At 41.0% G+C, this 22,349-nt stretch overlaps 1 protein-coding gene and 1 long non-coding RNA gene across 10 annotated transcripts in view; one reads left to right on the plus strand and one right to left on the minus strand.

Annotated features, from left to right (window-relative positions):
- The window catches only part of DENND6A (DENN domain containing 6A), an 89,875-nt gene that overhangs the window by 20,834 nt on the left and 46,692 nt on the right, over positions 1–22,349 (plus strand). For 2 of the 9 annotated variants that reach the window (XM_049098135.1, XM_049098134.1), the window contains exon 1: positions 19,765–20,068. The exons of 2 other annotated variants lie outside the window; for them this stretch is intronic. In XM_049098135.1, coding sequence (XP_048954092.1) covers positions 19,829–20,068 — 240 coding nt within the window. In that variant the 5' untranslated portion in view covers positions 19,765–19,828. Of the gene's footprint in view, positions 1–19,764; positions 20,069–20,176; positions 20,284–22,349 lie in introns of those variants that run through there. 5 more of the 9 variants (XM_025456314.3, XM_049098137.1, XM_035703455.2 and 2 more) reach the window with 3 other exon arrangements.
- LOC112665962 (uncharacterized) lies at positions 18,652–19,740 on the minus strand. The gene is made up of 2 exons (XR_003140622.3): positions 19,483–19,740; positions 18,652–19,323 (listed from the first exon to the last, which is right to left on the minus strand). It is a non-coding gene; the product is annotated as an uncharacterized LOC112665962 (long non-coding RNA).

The following is a 22,349-nucleotide window of genomic DNA, read 5'->3' on the forward strand; positions in this document are numbered from 1 at the left end:
GCCCCTAACTCTTTGAAAAAGGACTATGGCTTTCCATCTAACTTAAGGGAAAAGGCAAAACTCTTAAATTAATCTATAAAGCCCTCCTATAGGATTTAGCCCCACCTCCCCACAACTCTAACCATCGTCGTCTTTAGTCATGCTCTCCTTGCCAAAACACATCAAGCAGTCCTTTTGCATTTGCTTTTTTCTCTGCCTCCAGTTATCCTCAAGGGTAGCAGTTGTCTTTATTCAAGCATTTGCACAAACTCTTCCCTTTACCGGTATCCCCATACTCTGCTTCATTTTTTTGTTTTCCCACAGCACTTACCACTGACATATTGCATGATAGTATTGGTCTCTTAAATCGCAATGTAAACCTGTTGAAGGAAGGGAGTTGTCTGTTTAGTTTTTGGTGCCTAGAGTAGTGCCTGGCATACCTTAGGGGCACAATAAATATTGCTGAATGAATGAATGAATGAATGGGCAATCATCATGATCATTACCTTTCAGAGTCAGAGTAGGAATTCATTCTGATACTTAGTGCCTACCAAACAGTAAAGACTGAGTAAATATAGATTGTTGATACGTCATCATCCTCATTATGTTTAAACTAGGCTTTGAAGAATAGATTAGAAAAAAAAGGCATTCCAGCAAAGAACTGACTAGATAAGAAGTACTCCAGAGGTAAGTGCGACCTGCAATAAATATTCATGAGAATACTGGATATTGGTGAGAGATAGGGCTGGAAACACAGGGTTGGGGCAGATTGTGGAAGAAATTGAACTCAAAGCTCAGAAACCTAGGTTTGTCCCTAACTGTGGGGAGCCATCCAGGATTTTCAACAAAGAAAGATGTAAGATAATTGGTTTATGAAACTTCTGTGGTGATGATTAGTTATCCTGTGTTGCAAAATGGCATTTTCTAGTTTGTGGGAGGAGGTTTTGTTAATCAGAGAGAACAATGAGTTTCTTTAAAGAAACTCAGCTGAATTTTTGCGAGGTATAGGCTGATAAGACCTGGCCTGCAACCCTATCTAAGACCACCCTCTTTTCATGTATACATAAAACATGCTTCATGTGTGTGTGTGGGGGGGAAGCCTTGGTGATTCACTCTGAGCCAGTCTAAGTTGCCAGCTACCTCCCTTTTCATGATTCTAATTTGTTTATCCTTTGGATTAAGTTTTCTTCAGATCTTGGCTGTGTTTCATGTCTTACTTTTCCACTTTACATGCAATTTCTTACCATGTCTCTCTCCATTACACAACCTTACTTTCAGTTAATATCTTGCCAAAGGGCAGTCCTGGGACCATCAGTATTGGCATTACCTGGGAGCTTGTTAGAAATACAGAATCCTCAGGACCCAGCCCCACTGAATTAGAATCTACACTTTAACAAGATCCTTGATGATTTGTGTGCATATTAAAGTTTAAGAATCACTACCCTTTTTAAAAAAGATTTTATTTATTTATTCATGAGACACACACACACAGAGAGAGAGAGAGAGAGAGAGAGAGAGAGGCAAAGACACAGGCAGAGGGAGAAGCAGGCTCCATGCAGGGAACCTGATGTGGGACTCAATCCCAGGTCTCCAGGATCACACCGTGGCCTGAAGGCAGCATTAAACCGCTGAGCCACTGGGCTGCCCAAGAAGCATTACCCTTAAGCATTCCTTGACACCAGTGTCTCTCAGGAGCTCCTCATCACCTTAAATAAACATACAGGGTGTTTGTTTTCTAAACAAACTTTCTGGATGAGTCTCCCTAGCATCCTCTCAAACTAGAGAGTTTTCCACACTTTACTTCTGTATAGAAAATCTGAAGCATCAACTGCTCTGAATGTGCAGTGTTTTTCAAGGTAAAATCCTCAGACAACCTACATTTGAATAACCTAGAGGGTTTGTTAAAAATGCAGATTCCTGCCCCCCATCTTATATCTGTTAAATCTGACTCTTTAGCCGGAGAGCAAATCACTTTTTTTTTTTTTTTTCAAATCACTTTTTCTACTAACATCTGATACATAATAATCAGAGAATTCCCTGTGGCAGGAACAAATGCAGTTTCTGTCTATACTAACTCCCTCTTCTGCATGCTGAATTCTCTTTCCAGCTCTGACCCCACTTTCTCATCCAGTCCTGCAGTGGGTTATTGGAAATGCAGTAATGACCCCATTGTTATTGCTGTTTTGTAAGAGATTTCACATAAATCTGATCCCTGTCTTTCAAAAGTATGCAATAGCATTCCAGAATTTCATTTTTATTGGTTACCAGTTACTAATAGATGTTCCTATCAAAGAACTTAATGTCTATTTCTCTGCTCTTTGGTATTTTCTATTCTTTATGGTCTTTTTTTATGTAATAAAAAAGAATGCTTTTCTTATGTCTGATGCTTTAAGTCACTGTGTTCCTCTTCACCAGTATCTTATAACAGGACAGCTGGTTTCATAGTCAATCCTGTTGGAAAAGTGCCTGGGAAAAGCAAAGGGGGAATGGCAGATATATTACTCACCACTTAGTGATATTGTATACCTCAACACTATACCATTCTCCAGACCCTGGGAGCTAAGAGGCAGACAAGTGCTGAAGCAGACACCTGGTGCTTGCAGTTTGCTGGTCTACCTCCTTACCCCTACAGACCATATAAAGGCTCCTACCAGTACATGAAGGTCAAATAAAGTGGGTGAAAGAATGGTAGCACTAGTTGCATAACTATTATGAAATTAATTAATTTAATTAATTTCATAATTAAATTACAGTTTTTTTATTTTTATTTTTTTAATTACACAGTTTGAATCTACTTTAATAGATATTAAATGTTAAATTAATTAAAATGACATCTCTTATAAATTAAATTTAAATGAAGACTGAATCTTAATGAAGAGGGACCTGGGTAGAGGGAGAGAAAGAGAGAATAATTTGTATCCCATACTTCTGTATCCATGCCCAACAGTGTTGTTTTGGATTTAAAAAATCCTTCTTTCAAAAAATCAGAAAATCTAAAAGTCTCTTTTCTCTCTCAAAAGGATTCAAGACTTTAAGGGCATTCCTTAATGAGTCCATCTTTATGTAATCTTTTCTGAACCCTCAGCAAACCTCATTCTCGTAGAGCCCCTATAGTGCTTTCTCTTCTTGTTTTCTAGTTCTCTTATTATTTTTTTAAGATTTATTTATTTATTCAAGAGCATGAGAGAGTGCCTGCATGTGTTGGGGAAGAGGCAGAGAGAGAATCTTCAAGCAGACTCCCTGCTAAGTGTGGGGCCTGACACCAGGTTCGATCTCACAACCCATGAGATCATAACCTGAGCAGAAACCAAGAGTCATTTGCCCAACAAACTGAGCCACCCAGACACCTCTCCCTTATTCTTTCTCGATTCATGGTCATATCTGGGTGTCTTCTTCTGGGTTGTATTTCCTTGGCCAGTTATAAATTCCCTTAGGCAGAAACTGAATTTTCCTCTTTGTACATACCAACAAGTATTTATTGTTCTCTATGCTCAGCAAAGTAAGGCACACAAAAACATAAATTATAAACAGAGTTTAGCCTGAAAGAAAAATATTGCCTACACATATCTGTAGCAATTACTCTAAGAGAGTATATAAGCATACAACTACTACAGATGTGAGTTTTGATCCCATACGGTTATGTCCAGGGAGGTGCAAAACCACTGAAAAGGAGTATGGATGCCTTAAAACTATGCAATTTAGCCTTGGGATTGACAGTAAAAATCCCAATGGTCTAGAAAGAGCAGATGACCTCAGTAGAGCTGCTTATATTCAAATGGAAAATGAGGGCAGTGAGTATCTCCAAGCTATCTCCAAGCTATCATGATGAACCAAGGCCAAAGCTATTGGTTCAATTTTCCTGAATTGGGATCCCTGGGTGGCGCCGCGGTTTGGCGCCTGCCTTTGGCCCAGGGCGCGATCCTGGAGACCCGGGATCGAATCACACGTCGGGCTCTCGGTGCATGGAGCCTGCTTCTCCCTCTGCCTATGTCCCTGCCTCTCTCTCTCTCTGTGACTGTCATAAATAAATAAAAATGTTAAAAAAAAATTTTCCTGAATTTCATAATTTCCAGGATTTATGTATGTTCAGGTGGGGAGAAGCACCTGATGATTGGTCATTAATATTAGGCAGGTGAAGCCAGTGCCAAATTTAATTTGATTCAAAAAAGTAAAAAGGAGTGAAATTTCTGCATGTCATGAAGCAGCTCATATGGTTACATGAATTATGGTGGTCATAATTGTTTTTGCCTCTCAGTGTCCCTTTATGCGATAATCTTATCTTAATTTTCCTTTAGAAACTCCCCTTATTTCATTCTGAATCCACTTGATTCAGATAGGGCTCTACTCCCAGTCCTGGGAGTGGAGCATGTGACCCAGGTCTGACCAACAGTCACCCAGAATTCTATTTACCACAGTGTTGGTCCTGAGATGGGTATGAACAACTCAAAATAGAAAAGGTGAATTTTAAGAGTTGCTTGAAATTTTCCAGAAGAAATGCTATTTTCCCATTGAGCTCGAGCCTGGGACGATGTGAAGTTGTAGGTTTGAGATGTGTTGGGGGAGGAGGAGGAAAATCACATAAAGCTCAAGAATAAAGCCAACTTAATGGGAAGTAGAACCCCAAAATGGAGAGCAACCAAATCCTCATGATATTGTTGGAACCTTTCGATAGAGCTCCAGTAAAGGAATTTTACTGAAATGTAAGCTACATGAATTACTAAATTTTCTTTATTATTTAAGTCCATTTGTACTGGGTTTTCTGTAACTTCCAAACAAAAAAATCCTAACTGATACATACATACATTCGAAGGTATGTGGTACTTACTCTAAATGTTTTGGCTGAGAGGAACTAAGGAGCACAATCAGGGCAGGGCCAATCAGGGAAGACTCTCTGAATAAAAGGGAACTTGAATAAATTGGGAAGAGAAAAGGAGAGAGAAAATAGAGAGAGTACATGACTAAAGCTAAGACTGGGAATGAGCACATTGGGTCAGGCATCTGCCTGAGAAGAGGACAAGTGTCAGAGAGTATCTGGATGGGCAGTTAAGTTAGATGGGGTGCGGATAGGTTATGAGAGAGTTGTGAAATTGAGATAAAGGAATTTCATGCAATGAGAGTAGGATGGGGTTGGTGATTAAGGAAGATTAGATTATATGAGTGAACCTGATGTTAGGAAGACTGACTTCCTAAATCCATGCATTAATACGAACTCAAGATACAATGGTAGGATCAGCTCTCGGAAAGCAAAGACAGAAGGGATAGAAATGAAAACCATTTAAAGGGCAAAACTGTCTGTATTTCTGCAATGAAGATAATATTTTGAAAATTTTTACTTATATCCCTCCATCTTAATTGCCACCATCCCAGGCCAGGTCATCATTAGATCTCACCTGGATGGATGACTGAAATTGCTTCTTAAATGATTTTCCAACCCTTCATTGTTGTATCCTCCTCCTCTGAGTTAGGGATCCCCAAGACTACCTGCCCCATGTTCAACAATTTGCTAGGAAGACTCATAGGGCTCAGAATAGAGTTGTACTCATGGCTATCTATGATTACAGCGAAAGAATTCAAAGCAAAAACTGCAAAGAGAAAAGGCACATGAGGCAAAGTCCAGGGGAAACAAGGCTCACCCTTCTAAGAAGCTTCTCCCACTAGTGTCACACAGGATATGCTTAATTTCCCAGGGCAATGGGTTATGACAACACATGTGAAATGTTGTCAATCAGGGAAGCTTGTTTAAAACTCAGTGACTGCGGATTTTATTAGGGCTCGTCACACAGGCATCCTCTGCCTAGCAGGTACAAATGCTTGAGAGTATCAAAGCAGGTGTCCAGCATAAAGCACATTGTTTGTACACACAGTTTAAGCAAAATGAGGCATTCTTACCATTTGGATGGTGGGGATCCTTCGAAAATCTGAGTTTGCAAACATGAGCCAAGGACCAATCTTATAAGACAGACTTTCAAAAGATAGCAGGCTGGCTATGCTAACTCTTTTCTGCACATCTTCCAATCCATTCTCCAGTCAATAACCAGAAAGAACCATCTGAAAATATAAATCAAATTATGTCTATTGTACTCAGACTGCAGTTGAAACTCTAACATGATCTACAAGTCCCCAGCATGATGTTAACACCTCCTTCTCCCACAAACTCATCCCCAGCCACCTTCCTCTTCATCACCCTCTGACCTCTAAGTTTCTAAAACATCATGCCCAACAGAGCATTCTACAATAACAGAAATATTCTTCTGCAATGTCCAGTTGCCATTGGTGTCCACCAACTACATGTAGCTATTGAGCCCTTAAAATATGAATAATGCAACTGAGGAAATTAATTTTAATTTTTACTTAATTTTAGGGGGATGCCTGGGTGGCTCAGTTAGTTAGCATCTGCTTTTGGCTCAGGTCATGATCTTAGGGTCCTGGGATGGAGCTGCATCAGGCTCCCTGCTCAGCAGGGAGTCTGCTTCTCCCTCTCGCTCTACCCCTCCCCCCTGCTTGTGAGGGCTCTCTCTCTCTCTCCTCTCTCTCTCTCTCTCTCAAATAAATAAATAAAAATCTTAAAATTTTTTAAAATTTAATTTTAGTTATTTTAAATTTAAATAGCCACATGTGGCTAGTGGCCACTATATTGGGCAGTGCAGTTCTAGAACATATTGAGCTTTTCCCATTTTAAGGCCTTTTGCTGTATGGGAAATTATCTTGATGGCAATGGTAAACATCAATTATACTATCAGGCAGGATATCCCAAAACTTATAGATTAGAAGCACTCTGTTAAAATGCTTGAGTCACATAGTTTATTTACTTAAAATACATAGTGTAAAGTAAGAGAAAAGAGATGGGGGGGATAAGTTAACACACTATTAGGAAACAGTATGAGAGAAGTGAAAGATCATGCTATTTCAATCCTGGGTTATGTAATGTTTGTATGTCCTACATCTCTCTGCTGCATCAGCCTTCTCTGCTGATGGACCAGAGTTGAAGTTCAAGCAAGGAAGACTACAAACAGAAGGTATCGTAGGCCAAAGACATACCAGAAAGACATGGAGCCAAGTACACCTTGCCGATAGCTGTGGCTTCCCAATTAACCTGCTGAACAGCTATGGGTTTTATTTGAGCCGGGGGTTTATGTGTTTGGGGCAGAGGACCAAAATAGTTACTACTAATGAGTGACTGGATTATGGTGCTCTAAATATTAAGTGCTCATCTATATTTAGTGTATCCTGGGCATTAAATATCTCATATATTTAATTTGTCATGAATATTTAGTGCTTAGGTGTCTCATGTAAATTTAGTGCCTCTCAAATATTACTCATGGTCCTTTAATTTCTTTCTATCTGCATTTAACACATATGTGCTCTACCCACTAACTACGTCTCTATATTTAATATATGAGTTTCTTCTATTCCATGTTTTTTCTTTTCCTCTACATAATAACTCAATATTCTCAAACAGTATAGCAAATGCAGATTATACCTCTGCATATGTTTCTTTTTGTATAGTCACCTTCCTCTGGCTCATCCCATAACAAGCTCCTATATCCTTTAGGTCTCAGTAGAAATGTCAACTCCTCTGAAAGGCCTTCTCTGATCACCCATCTGTTGGTGTGTACCCCAGTCCCCTGGCCCAATTCATAGCTGAAGCCCTTAACCTAATGTGACTGTATTTGGTGATAGGGTCTTTAGAGAAGTAATTACAGTTAAATGAGGTCATAAGTGCATGAGTGCAATCCTAATACAATAGGACTGGTCAGTATCCTTATAGGAAGAGGAAAAGATGCCAGATACTTCTTTCTCCTTGCATACACACAGGAAAGGCCACATGAAACACAGCAGAAAGGTAGCTGTCTACAAGCCAGGAAGAGAGCTCTCACCAAATACCAACCCTGATGGCATCTTAATCTTGGATTTCTGGCCTGGGAAGTTCTGGGTTGCCACCTGTACTTCTGACTGGCTTAAAATCAGAGGTTCCTACAACCTTTTCCTCAGGTTTGATAATTCACTGTAACAGCACACAGAACTCAAGAAAACTTTACTTACTCTTCCTCGTTTATTATAAAAGATACAACACAGAAACAGTCACATGGAAGAGAGGCATAGGGGAAAAATACAGGAAAAGGTTACAGAGATTCCATGCCCTCTCTGCATGTCCCACCCTCTCCATATGTGCATATGTCCACTAACCCAGCAACTCTCCAAATCCCACCATTTAGGGTTTTTATGGAGGGTTCATTATGGAGGCATGGTTGATTAAATCACTGGCCATTGGTGACTAACTCAACACCCAGCCCCTGTTCTCTCTGGGAGGTCAAGGAGCAGGGTTGAAAGTTCCAGCCTTCCAATCATGCCTTGGTCTTCCCAGCAACCAACCCCCAAGGCTTTCTAGTCTATTCTATTAGTCTATACAATCTGTCCTTAAGCTACTACCACACTCTTGATGGCTCTAGCTGTATCACAAGGTTTGTAATCAGGGAATCCGTCCTCTGACTTTGTTCTTTTTTTAAACAAAATTTTTAATCCACTTTCTCAAATTATCCATGGGGGGGGGGGGTTCCCACCTCAGTGACACTGCAAAAATACATACTTCATAACAATTCTTTCTAATGAGAACTAGTCTTCTTTGTAAATTCTTGGGTGCCTAGGAATAGCAGTCCTTGTATGGAATCACTGCATGTCCTTTATTTTCCATAGACCCAACTCTTACAATAGAATTAGAGTTCGCAGTGTTCTAGTATTTTATGCAAGCTGGTTTACCTGGTTGAGAAGTCTGGATTAAGTTTAATTTAGGTAACTCCTTTAGTTTGGCTTATCAGACTCTGTTAGTTTGCCCAGAATTCAGAACAGAACAAACATGTTCAAAACAAGCTGTTTGGGATTTTTTTTTTCCAGGCAGGAATGCTACACATTCAAGGTTAGTTTAATAAAAAAACAAAAATCAATGGGAAGAAAAACTATGACAGAAATTGAAGGCAAACCTTGATACTAAGGCAGAGACTTACTATTTTGTCTCTGTAAATGATAAAAAGAGAATCAAACTTATTTCAGTGTGGTCTTTGAGATTCTCCTTTTTAGGTTACATAGAAGAAAAATTATAGTTGGAGAAACGTCTTGGTGTTTTGCTGTTCTCCTAACTGAGGTAGGGTGGGGTAGTAAGAAAGAATGTTGGACTGTGTCTAAGGAGGTCTGGCTTCTAGTGGGATTTTGCCATGGGAACTAAGTCACTGGCTCTTGGAGTTTCAGTTTCCTCAACCATGTGTTGAAAGAACTGTTGGATCTCTAAGAACTCTAGCATCTATAATAATATTATAGAATGTAATATTTCTTATTATTCTCTAATTTTCAGAAAATGTTATATAACTATTATTAGTATTAACGTTTTGTCTGATAAATTGTAAGGTCCTAGAAACATCACATTCAGTTTGCTATCCCTCATAATTCAGGAGTATGACTTTCATAAATTAAATAAATATTTGTAAGAAGGGAGAATGAGTTATCTTTTTTGTCTGAAGATCATTTTTCAGTGATAATTGTTTCTTTTTTTGTTGAGGTAAATACTCTTTGGTTAGGTTATAATGATTATATTATAGAAATGATGTTACCCCTCCTATTTTGTCCAATTAAAAATAATTTGTGGAAAGGGGCACCTGGGTGGCTCAGTCAGTTAAGTGTCTGCCTTTGCTTCAGGTCATGATCCTGGGGTCCTGGGATCCAGCCCACCCCTACCCCCTGCTCAGCAAGGAGTCTGCTTCTTCTCTCTCTCCCTCTGCCCCTCTCCTTGCTTGTGTGCTCTCTCTCTCAGATGAATAAATAAAATCTTAAAAAAATAACTTGTAAGTTATTTTATAATATAAAAACCTAGAAGCAATTCATTATGCTAATATTTTGTAATACTGCTTTTTATGGTAAATTAACTCTCAGGGAAAATTTCATATGAACACTTGATGTAATTGGTAAAAGGCTAATAATATGATGAATCAGGATTATTTACCATGTGTGACTATATTAATCAGGCCCCCACAGTTTCAAATGTCAGAAGATGCAGCTCATACTGGTTCAACCAAAAAAGAAAACATATTTGACTCATGAATCTGAAAAGATCAGACTTGGCTGAATCCACGGCTGAATGATGTCATCAGGACTTAGTCTTACTCTTTGCATTTTTTGTTTTTTTCTCTATTGGCTCCATTCTGGGTCCAGCTCTTCATTTACAGTGATAAGTCTGCTAACAGCCCCAAGCTTACATTCTTTCCTCTCTGCAATCCTGATGTTAGGACAATGCCTCTTTCAGAACAGGTCAAAGGATTTCCAGAGTTAAGTTGCACTGTTTGGGCATGAATGAGGAGAGACCTGTACTTGTCATTGTTCTAGGTATATTGAATACACTGATTGGCTAGGCCTGGGTCAGGTACCCACAATGGAGTTTAGGGATAACATTTAGCTTCTCCTGAATCCCATGGACTGAGAATGATAGTGGGGTGTTGAAAACCTGGGGACTCTCAGGCAGAAGGTGCAATGGATGATGGACAGGTAAGAGCAGTGGGGAACCACAACAAAACTATCAAAAAATTCTAATTCTCCAAAACGAAACTATTTTTAAGTCTGCTTTTGTATAAAAGTAATTAACTGAGAGGTCAACTCTAAACAAATTTGTTTCTAACTTTTCTAATTTTCAGAAATTTGAACTTTCTGAAGTTGTACATCAGAGGTTTGTATATTGTAGTTTTAATGTGAAAGTTGACTCATGTCAGTTATGAATTACAAAGCTGCACGTGACAGTTCTAACTACAGTTGCTTAAATAGATAAGAGTTATTATTTTTATTTAAGAGGGAGGCAACACCTGGGTGGCTCAGTCAGTTAAATGTTTACCTTCAGCTCGCGTCACGATCCTGGAGCCCTGGGATCAAGCCCCATATCCAGCTCCCTGCTCAGGAAGGAGTCTGCTTCTCTTCCTCTCCCTCTGCTCTGCCTCCCCCCCCCCACCATGTGTGTGCACTCTCTCTCTCTCTCTCTCTCTCAAATCAATCAATCTTTTAAAAAAAGAGAAAGAATGTAAGCAGAGGTAGGGGAGAGGCAGATGGAGAGAGAGAATCCCAAGCAGACTCTGTGCTGAGCACAGAATCCAATGTGAGGCTCAATCCCATAATCCTGAGATCATGACCTGAGATGAAATCAAGAGTTGTACACTTAACTGACTGAGCAGCCCAGGTGCTCCCATAAGGGTTAATTTTTAAGAAGTCTAGAGACAGGTTGTTGCTGGCATTAGTTTGGTGCCTTATGGATGTGAGTCTCTTGAAATTTTCTTTGTGGCCCAGAATGGCTGCTAGAATTTTGACTTTGACCTTCATGTCTAGGTTGGCAGTAGGGGAAAACAGGAGAGTACAAAAGGGCAAGAACTTGCTTGGTGTGTTTATTTACTTTTTTCTGCGTGATTTTCAAGAGTACAATCAGATGTCCCAATCAACACTTTTGCATACATTTTATTCATCACGTGGTCACATATTATCTTCTATGGAGGCTAAGAAAAATAGCATTTTATTTGTGTTCAGTGCCACCCCAAATTAAACCAGGCTGCATTACTAAGTAGAAGGGGGATAATGGATATTGAGTGGCTGTGTAAGTCAGCTTGGGCTGCTATAACAAAATATCATAGACTGGGTGGCTTAAACAGTCGATATTTACTTCTCAGTTCTGGAGGCTGGGAAGTCCAAGATCAAGGTGCTGAATTATTTAGTTCCCTGGTGAGGGCTGTCTTCATGGCTTGCAGATGGCCCCCTTCTTGTGTTCTCACATAGCAGAGGGAGAGCTCTGGTCTCTTCTTGTAAAGACACTATCACATCATGAGGCCCCATCCTCATGACCTCATCTAAACCTAATTTTCTTCTAGCTCCAAATACCATTAATTTGGTAGATAGAGCTTCAACATATGAATTTTCGGGAGACACAGACATTCATATTCTACACTTGCCCCCCCCCCTCAAAATTTGTGTTCTTCTTGCATTCAAAATCCATTCATTCAATCCTAATAGTCCCCAGAGTCTTAACGCATTCTAGCATCAATTCTCAAGCCTAATATTCAAAGATACATCTAAATATCATCTAAATCAGATGTGGGTGAGGTATGATTCATCCTGAGGTAAAATTCCTCTCTAGTTATGAACCTACAAAACCAGATAAGTTATATGCTTCCAAACTACAATGGTTTGCCTATGGCACAGGCATAGGATAGAACATTCTCCTTCCAAAAGAAAGAAATTAGAAGGAAGAAAAAGGCGTCAGAGCCCAAGTAATTCTAAAATCCTCAGTAAGGCAAATAGCATTAGATCCTGATGGTTGAGAATAATCCTTTTTTGTTGGATGCTCTGCTTTCAGACCCAGTAAGGTGGTAGTCCTGTTTCTCCAGCTTTGCCAGGTAAGAATCATACTCCCTAAGCTCTGGGGGGCCCTGCCCCCAGGCTTCAAGTGGTTGCTGTCTGGTGTACTGAACTGAAGCAATAATCACTACCCTCCCCTCCTCTACATACACACACACTGAAACTGAAGAGGCAACCCTCATGATCTGTGAATCACCTTTGTGGTTATTCCTTCTTTGTCTTGAAGAATAGCACATGTTTGCACCTGCAGAGCTCTATGGTCCAGCCCTGTAGGAGCTAAGAAGTCTAATGGCCTTCCTTCACTTTATTTTGGGGTGGCTGATTAAGTCTGTGGTTCACATCCATACTAATCAAACTATTGTTTGGTCACATGCTTGTGTTCTCTTCAGAACAATTGTGCATGCTCTCTCTCTCTCTCTCTCTCTTTCAGTATTAATAGGCTGAAAATTGTCTAAATCTTTAAGTTCTGATTAATTTTCGCTTAACTTCTTGGATTCATTCTCTTTTGTATTTTACTCTAAGCAGTCAGGAGGAAACGAACTGCCCCTAAAACACCTTGCTTAGAAATCTCCTCAGTAGCTTGCAAGTTGTGCCTTCTGCAAAACACTAAAATATAGTTCAGCCAAGTTCTTTTGCCATTTTCTTTTAAGATTTTATTTATTTATTCATGAGAGACACAGAGAGAGAGAGACAGAGACATAGGCAGGGGAAGCCTGATGTAGAACTCAATCCCAGGATCCCGGGATCATGACCTGAGCCAAAGGCAGACACTCAAACACTGAGCCACCCAGGTGTCCCTCTTTTGACACTTTATAAGGAGGATCACCTTCCCTCTGTTGTCTGATAATATGTCCCTCATTTCTTCTGAGATGTCACCAAAATGGCCTTTCCCATCCATATCTTAACATTCTTTTGATGATTATTTATGTATTCTCTAAAAAGATAGAAGCTTCTTCTCCAGCTCTCCCCTTTTCTTCGTCGGTCTTCACCAGAATCATTTCCCTTAACAGCCATATTTCTATGTACATCCAAACTCCTCTAGCCTCAACCCATTATCCAGTTCTAAAGCCATTCCATGTTTTTAGCTGTTTGTTACAGTAGCACAGTACCAAAGTCTGTATTAGTCTCCAGAAAAACAGAGCCAATAGGATGGAGATATACTGGATGGGTGGGTGGGAAGGGAGGTATATTTATTATATGGAATTGGCCTGTAGGCTGAGAAGTCCCACCACCTGTAGTGGCAAACTGGAGACCCAGGAGAGTCAATGGTATAGTTTCTGTCCTCGTCCACAGACGTGAGAACCAGGAGAGTTGATGGTGTAAGTTCCAGTTTCAGTCTGAGTCAGAAGGCCCGAGAAGACTAATATTCCAGTTCAAAGGCAGATATCAAATTCTTTCTTTCTCAGACTTTTTTGTTCTATTTAGGCCTCCAATGGATTGGATGAGGTCCACCCATGCTGGGGAGGGCTCTCTGCGTTACCAATTCAAATGTTAATCTCATCTGGAAACACCCTCATAGACACACCCAGAATAATATTTAACCAACTATCTGGACATAGTGCCCAGTCAAGTTGACACATACAATTAATCATCATAGTGGCATAGCAGTTTCTGCCACAAAGATATTAATGAAAACACTGTAATTTAATTTCTTTCCCTTCTGTTTTATCTGATTTCTCATTATATATATATAAAACATTATAGAGATATTAGATATTATACAGATGAAGAAAAAGAAATGTTTAATTCCAAGCAAAAAATTTCTCCTATCTCAGTGTATTTTGTATCAACTCTAGTGTCTTTTATGTTTTTTGCCTATAGTCCATTAAAACAGGATCATTCACCATATTTCATTTTGTGAAATTTTTCTACTGAAAATATTTATGCTGAACATTTTTTCTGCTATAAAATATTCTCCTGTGACATTTTAAATGACTGTATAATAGTCTATTGAATGGATATATCATATTTTTCAGTCAATCCCCTATTGTTGAACAACTAGGTGATTTCCAATTTTTCACTTTTATAAGCAACTCCATTACACTCTTGTTATTTCGTAATGTTTAGTTACAAAAGCAATATTGCTCTCTCTGTAAAGTGATAGAATTAAAAAAAATAGAAACCAAAGTTCCCTATTTCTATTCACCAGCATTTGTATTTCCCACCATTCCTATTCCCCATGATATAACCACTGTTAATAGTTTACTGTGGGGGATGCGTGGGTGGCTCATCAGTTGAGCGTCTGCCTTTTGGCTCAGGGCGTGATCCTGGAGTCCCGGGATCAAGTGCCGCATCAGGCTTCTTGCATGGAGCCTGCTTCTCCCTCTGCCTATGTCTCTGCCTCTGTGTCTCTCATGTATAAATAAATAAAATCTTAAAAAAAAATAGTTTACTGTGTATCCTTCTGAACTCTTCTGTTTTCTGATTCCTTTTTTCCTTTTCCTTCCATTCTGCTCTTTTCATGCTCAGCCTCAAGCCTCCTCATTTTCCTTAATTGCTGCTTTTACTCTGGGAAGCTAGGCAAACATACATATTAGAATTTTGCTTGAATTTAGACAAAAATAATTCATAAGTAAAGGTCTCATACTTTTGATTAAAGAGCATGGGGGTGCCTGGGTGGCTCAGTGGTTGAGTGTCTGCCTTTGGCTCAGGTTGTGATCCTAGGGTCCTGGGATTGAGTCCATCATCAGGCTCCCCACAGGGAGTCTACTTCTCCCTCTGCCTATGTCTCTGCCTCTCTCTCTGTGTCTCTCGTGAAGACATAAATAAATCTTAAAAAAAAGAAAAAGCATGAACTTGACAGGTTACCTTTTTTGTCTTGCATGTTGGCTGCTACTGGGCCTACTAAACCTGTCTCTCAGTATGAACTGGGTCAGGCAGTTGGAAAAATAAATCTTCAAATAAGTAAAAAAAATAAAAATAAAAAATCTTAAAATAAGTAAGGTGAGGGATGCCTGGGTGGCTCAGCGGTTTAGCGCCTGCCTTTGGCCCAGGGTGTGATCCTGGAGTCCCGGGATTGAGTCCCACATCGGGCTCCTTGCATGGAGCCTGCTTCTCCCTCTGCCTCTCTCTGGGTCTCTCACGAATAAATAAATAAAATCTTTTTTTTTTTAAAGAAACATTTTAATATTACCTTCTCATGTGTTCACACAATTGATCATGAAGGGAAAACTCTGTAAAATAGGAGATCAGCAATTAAAGATTTTTAAAGTATATTCATCCATTCAGTAAAAATTTTCTGAGTGCCTGTCATGTACTGGGCACTATAGAGATACTGGGAAGATAAAGACAAAACTCAAAGCTCTTCACCCTCTTTTTTAAGGCTTTCACAAACACTACTACAGTGTATTTTATTGTCTTCTTTGCCTGGATTCTCTCTTCATTTGGTCTCTCAGAGATGTGTGGCAGTGAACCCCATTCTCTGTGGTTAATACACTGGCACCTGAGCCTCTGTGTATTTCTCTGTGCATTTTCTTGTCACCATAAGTATAGTTATGCTCTAGCAGCTGCAGCAGCATTTAGCTCAAAAGAGGGAAGTCCTCTGGCTGCCTATGTAGGTGGATATCTAGGGCACTTGGACTCCCTCCCTTTCAGTAAAATTAAGTCCAGATATCTGGCATTGCAATTCACACCATTATCTAAAGAAGCTCACCCTTTCCTTCCCTTCCCCTCCCTCCTTCCTCCCTTCCTCCCTTCCTCCCTTCCTCCCTTCCTCCCTCCCTCCCTTCCTTTTCTTTCTTCTTTTTCTTTCTTTCTTCTTTCTTTCTTTCTTTCTTTCTTTCTTTCTTTCTTTCTTTCTTTCTTTTTTCTTCTTTCTTTTTTTCTTCTTTCTTTTCTTTCTTCTTTCTTTTCTTTCTTCCTTCTTTCTTTCTTTCTTTCTTTCTTTCTTTCTTTCTTTCTTTCTTTCTTTCTTTCTTTTTTCTTTCCTCTTCCACTTCCTCCTCCTTCTTCTTCAAGGGAGGGGGAGAGGGAGAGGGAAAGGGAGAGAGAGAGAATCTTAAGCAGGCTCCCCCACCAAAGCAGAGCCCGGTGCAGGGCTTGATCTCACAACCCTGAGATTAGGACCTGAGCCAAAATCAAGAGTTGCACACTTAACCAACTGAGCCACCCAGGCACCCCCTTCTTTTTTAACATAAAAATTTCTGAAATGCTAAGAGTTTGGTTTGGGTGAAAGAGAAGTTTGGAATGTTTTTAATCCTGTGCTCAGTGTTATTGGTAATATTAGAAGAGCAGCAGAGCCATGAATCCAGTCATACTCTTGGCTAAAGCAGCCTATCCTGACTTAAGTACTCCTCACATGAAAAAAGACCCAGGGCTTTAGTTGACAGTGAATGAAACCTGAGCCACTGAGGTGACCTGACTGCCAAAAGAAGCAAATGTGATCTGAACCAGCATTAATAGGAGGCTGAAGGCTGGGACAAGTAAGGCAATAGTCCCAGAATACACTCTGGAGTGGTCAGATCATACCTGGAGGATGGTGTTTCCTCCTGGGCTCCACATTTTAAGAGTAACGTCGACAAGCTGGAATATGCCCCAGTTGGGCAACAGGATGATGAATGGCCTACAAACTACATACTTTGAGGAATAGTAGGAGGAACTGGGGTAGTTTACCCTGGAAACTAGAAGGCATGTAGATGTGGGATAACCATTATCAAATATCTGGAGGGCTATCATGTAGAAGTGCTAAACCCTCAATGTAATCTCAGCAAGTACAACTTAGACCAAGGGGTATATATTACAAAGTGGCTGATCTGGTCTCCATAAAAGGGAGAATTTTCTCGCCTTATGAATATCCAGAAAATAGCAGCTTTGCAAGGTAGTGACTTTACCTTAAAAGGGGGTGTTGGAATGGCAGCTGGCTGACCAAATATCAGAGGACTCATGAACAGGATGGGAAGTTTGGAGAGATGATCTGATCTATGAGCCATTCAGAATCAAAGGTTCTAATGACAGAAGCTTAACAAGGAAGGAAGTATTAGTACTTTTCCCCTTCAACTCCATATAAGTATTAACTATAGAAACTAGGTTAAACTTGATTCTAAGACCAGATATCAAAGTTTTGAGGATGAAAAGAAACAAAAAGCCATAGGAAATTAATGTTCTCCTAGCGGTTGAGGATTTTGTGTATAAAAGGTTGAATGGTGTTTGTTAGTTTTTTCCAAAGCAAACCAAATGATTGTTTTTTCTACCTTTAAGATGCTTTAGAGCCCTGGTATGCTCTCTTTCTCATCAAACTTACAGTCCTCTTAATACGTTGTTTTCATTTTAATATATTATTACACTCTGCAAGATCACTCTTAACTTATGCAATAGTATTTCCGGGAATGGCAGTCTGTATCCACATGTCAAAGAACCAGCCCTGTGGAACAAGTAGTGTTTCAAGCTTATTAATTATTAATAATGAGGTAGCATCCAGTAAAATGTGTGCATTGAGATAGCTTGGCTCTTCCCCATAATTAGTGAGGTGAGTAGGCTGGGAATGATCATTCCTATGTTATCATTGTAGAAACTGAGTCAAAGAGCAGCTGGCCTACCATGATCATGGGTGGAGCTGGCACTAGAATCCAGAACTTCTGACATCTAGTCCAGTGCTCTTTTCAATTGTTTTTAATAGTAAAGGCTACTGTTCTTTCCTAATAAGGGGTTGAGAGACTAACTTAAATGAAGAACACTGCTTTTTCTCTTTTAACTACAGTGATTCTTTAGAGGAAGGCAGATTGCTTTGGCCACAGACTTGGCTTTTAACTTTAATGCTGTCCCTAGTTCATTTTACATATAAAAATAGTCTCTAGCAAACATCACTATTGATGTCTGATGATACTTGACCCTTTTCTTGAAATATTGATTATAACACTCCAAATAAAAATCTTATGGATGTATACAGGACGTTTGTCAAATGGGGTAGATTTGACTGGGTGGTGCAGGAAAATGCTAAGGAGCTTAGGCTGAGTCAGAGAGATCTAGGTTTAAATCTGTTAGGCTACCTATTGGCTCATCTCATGGAGCCTCAGAATCCTTACTGGTAAAAATGGGAATAATAATGAGACCTGCCTTTTTTTTTAAGATTTTATTTATTTATTCATGAGAGACACACACAGAGAGAGTCAGAGACATAAGCAGAGGGAGAAGCAGGCTCCATGCAGGGAGCCCAATGCGGGACTCCATCCCGGGATTTCAGGATCATGCCCTGAGACAAAGGCAGATGCCCAACTGCTGAGCCACCCAGGTGTCCCTAGACCTGCCTTTCTGGGTTGCTAGGAGGATTAGATGAGATAATATGTGTAAAAACATGAAAACTGTGATTTAAAAAAAAAGTTTATTGTGAGTTATTATCCACTCATTATTGTGAGTTATTATTACTCATTTTTCTATTAAGGTATTGTTGTGTGTTTCCTATTTACTTTCGTTGTGCTATTTATACTCAGCATAGTAGGTGCTAAATAAAACCCTAATCAGTGGTATCATGCTGGACCAATAATCAATAATAAGTCAATAGACCAAGTGCCTCCTTGGTGCTCAGCAAAGTGCTGATCTCTGAGAATACAAAGCTTCTTGGGGTGCCTGGCTGGCTCAGTTGGTAGAGTGCAACTCCTGATTTTGGCGTTGTCAGTTCCAGCCCCATACTGGTGACAGAGATGAAGAGATGACATAAAAGTCAAATCTAAACAACGACAACCACCACCACAAAGCTGCCTGAGACTAGGCCCTTGCTAAGAGAGACTGATCCAGAGGTTGCTGTGGAGGCCAACGTGGTGTTTCAGAAAGCACTGTAGATGTTGTGTGAGTGTTGAATGAGTCACGGACAACCAGGCCAAGAAAGGTGGGTGGGACCCTGGTGGAGAGGGTAACAGCGACGTGAAGACACAGATCTCTGAATCAGCAGATGAGAGAGCGAACTGACAGCCGGCACCGAAGTTGTAATACTTGTTGGGCTAGTCATGTCACCTCTCAGAATCTCAATTTCCTTATCTGTAAAAAAGAAAACAATGAAGTCCAACTACTGGTCACGATGTGTAGAATGAATGGAGTAAATATTTGCAAAGTGCTTGTCGGCACATCAACCGCCCACAGTAAGAGCTCGGGAAATGTTAGCCACCATTACCATTACGTGTAATAATTTAACGATACCTTACAATTATGAACGTGTCATTCCAAGGATAACTCCTGCCCCGGTCGTTGGGCTGCGAAGAAGGGTATCCGGATTCACAAGGCACTCCCGAGGAGCTTTAAGGCCAGGATGCCAGGGCGTGTTTCTCAACCGCAAGGGAACGCCTGCAAGACGACCCCGCGCCTGCGCAGTGGCAAGGGAGCCTCAACGCCGAGCCCGGCTCCCAGGATCACGTGGGCCCCGCCCCCGGCCCCGCCCCGGCCGAGCCAGTCTCCGGCGGCTGCGGCAGCGGCAGCTGCGGCTGCGCCTGCGCGGAGCCGGGCGCGCTCTGCAGCGGAGGCGGCGCGAACAGCAAGGGGGCGGCCGATGGCTCTGCGGGGCCTGGCGGCCTCGGGGCCTGGCTCCCGCGGGCCGTTGGACGAGGCGGTGGCGGCGGCCGAGGAGCGCGGGGCGCCGGCCGTGGTGGTGGCGGCGGGAGGCGCGCCGGAGGACGACGACGAAGACGAGGGCCGCGGCCGGGGCCTGCTGCGCTGGGACGGCTTCTCGGCCTGGCTGCACTGCGTGTGTGTGGTGGGCTTCGACCTGGAGCTGGGCCAAGCCGTGGAGGTGAGGCCCGGCCGCACCTTCCCCCGCGCCTCGTCCGCGGCCCGCGCTGCAGAGCGTGTGGCCCGGGGGCCTTCGGGCCGCGCATCCGGGCGTGGCCGGCCGCCGCTCCGCGGGTCGGGCCGGGCTGCGGTCCATTGGCAGCTCCCGTGGGAGGATCATGGGCTGCGGCTAGGGGTGAAAAGTTCTCTCGAGGCCCCTCCTAAATACTTGTTGAGGTTCGTTTTGTTTGTTTTTCTTTTTAAACCCGGTGTCACATGAGTAACTGAAATGGTTAGCGGCGCCTGGAGAAGGCTGCAGGCAGATGTTGGGGACTTTTTTATGGAGACGCGAACAATGCCCCTGACATACGGTGAACTGGAATAGCCAACCAAGCCTTACACAACCAACTTTTTAGACTCCTAAACCGTTTTTGGCCATTTCCACCAACTCTGACAGCATACTGCTCAGTCTGAGCGGAAATGCTTATCTCAGCATAATTTCCCCCTTTTGTTCCTCATTTCTATTATTATTATTATTTTACCATTTCTAGTATTTATTGATGTTGCTTCTGAAGCAGTTGGCCTGAAAGCTATCAAGGTGAACATAGTTCATAGTTCATCTTGTGTGTGGATCAAGTTTCTATCTTTATGATGCCTCATTGAAAGGCCTTTGAATGTTATTCTTGAGGTTGTCTAGGGTCCCTTGTGTGGCATAAAACAGTGCTTGTCTTTGTGTCCAAGGAAAGCCTGATCAGAAGGAGGTATGTTTGGAAAATTTTTGCCAGTTTGTTTTGGTGATGGTGACAGATTTTAATGAACCATCTCATTCAGACTTTGGTGGAGTTTGTCTATGAAAATTGGCCAGGAAGGTTTTTCTTAAAGCTAGTGCTTTTGTATTCAGCACGTCTACTCTGCTTTATCATTACGCAGTTCGGTACACGTTAAGTTTCTACTAAGATCTAGGCATTATGCTGGATGCTGGGCATACAAATATGAACAAAATGCTGTAACCTGTGTTTATAGATTTAGACTACAGTTAAGAGGGGAAGCAAAAATTAATCACAGCAGCAGATAGGTCCAAATGCCATGCCTGGTACATAGTGGTGTTCCATACATACTTCCTGATAGAATGAGTGAATACATGAACAGTTCTTTATCTTGAGATAGAAACAGCAATTTCCAAGGCTTTGAATTAGTGATTTGTAAGTTATTTATCATTTACATTGACATGTTAACCTGAAGTTATATAAGTAGTACAATACGATTTAATCAGAAAGTGTAGGATTGGGTTGTTGTAGTTGATTGTATTTTAAAATAGTCTAAGGAGATCCTTGTGGGCTCTCAGCATTCAGGACATTGTTTATAAGTATGTTTTTCTGACCAGATAATATTTAGTATAATTGACGTGTTACAAAAATGTAAATCATTAAAGGACTTACTTTGAATTTTACTTCCCATGGGATATGCTACTGAACAGTTTTCTTTAGATTAGTAGTTCTTAACTTTTTTTGCGTCTTGAATCTTTTAAAAAATATGAACTCCATTACAAAAATGCTTGCTAATACAAATTATGTATATATATACTTCTGTGGACTATATGGGGGTCATCTGCGATCTTTTTTTTTTTTAATTTTTATTTATTTATGATAGTCACAGAGAGAGAGAGAGAGAGAGAGAGAGGCAGAGACATAGGCAGAGGGAGAAACAGGCTCCATGCACCGGGAGCCCGACGTGGGATTCGATCCCGCGTCTCCAGGATCGCGCCCTGGGCCAAAGGCAGGCGCCAAACCGCTGCGCCACCCAGGGATCCCCATCTGCGATCTTTATTCCACTGTTCCCAGACTAAGAATCACTGATTTTAGAAAACATAGGATAAGGAGGGGGAAGATTCCCTTAATAAATAAGGATCTAGGGGACCCCTGGGTGGCTCAGTGGTTTAGCGCCTGCCTTCAGGGCAGGGCGTGATCCTGGAGTCCCGGGATCGAATCCCACGTCAGGCTCCCTGCATGGAGCCTGCTTCTCTCTCTGCCTGTGTCTCTGCCTCTCTGTCATGAATAAATAAATAAAATCTTAAAAAAAATTAATAAATAAGGATATGAAAAGGATAAACACATTAAATTGGTTGCAGCACAACTTAATTTTGTTTTGTTTTTCTGAGAAATGTAGAATATTGTACCTTGCCACTTTTAAAAGAAGAAAAAGAAACATAAATTAGTAATGAATTTAATGAAACAATTGAAAAATATATTTCACTTTTGTATTATGGTCATATTCATACCAAAAGTAGACAGGTGGGGTGGCTG

The sequence above is a fragment of the Canis lupus genome, chromosome 20 (genome assembly GCF_003254725.2).
Source record: "Canis lupus dingo isolate Sandy chromosome 20, ASM325472v2, whole genome shotgun sequence".
NCBI classification, from domain to species: domain Eukaryota; kingdom Metazoa; phylum Chordata; class Mammalia; order Carnivora; family Canidae; genus Canis; species Canis lupus.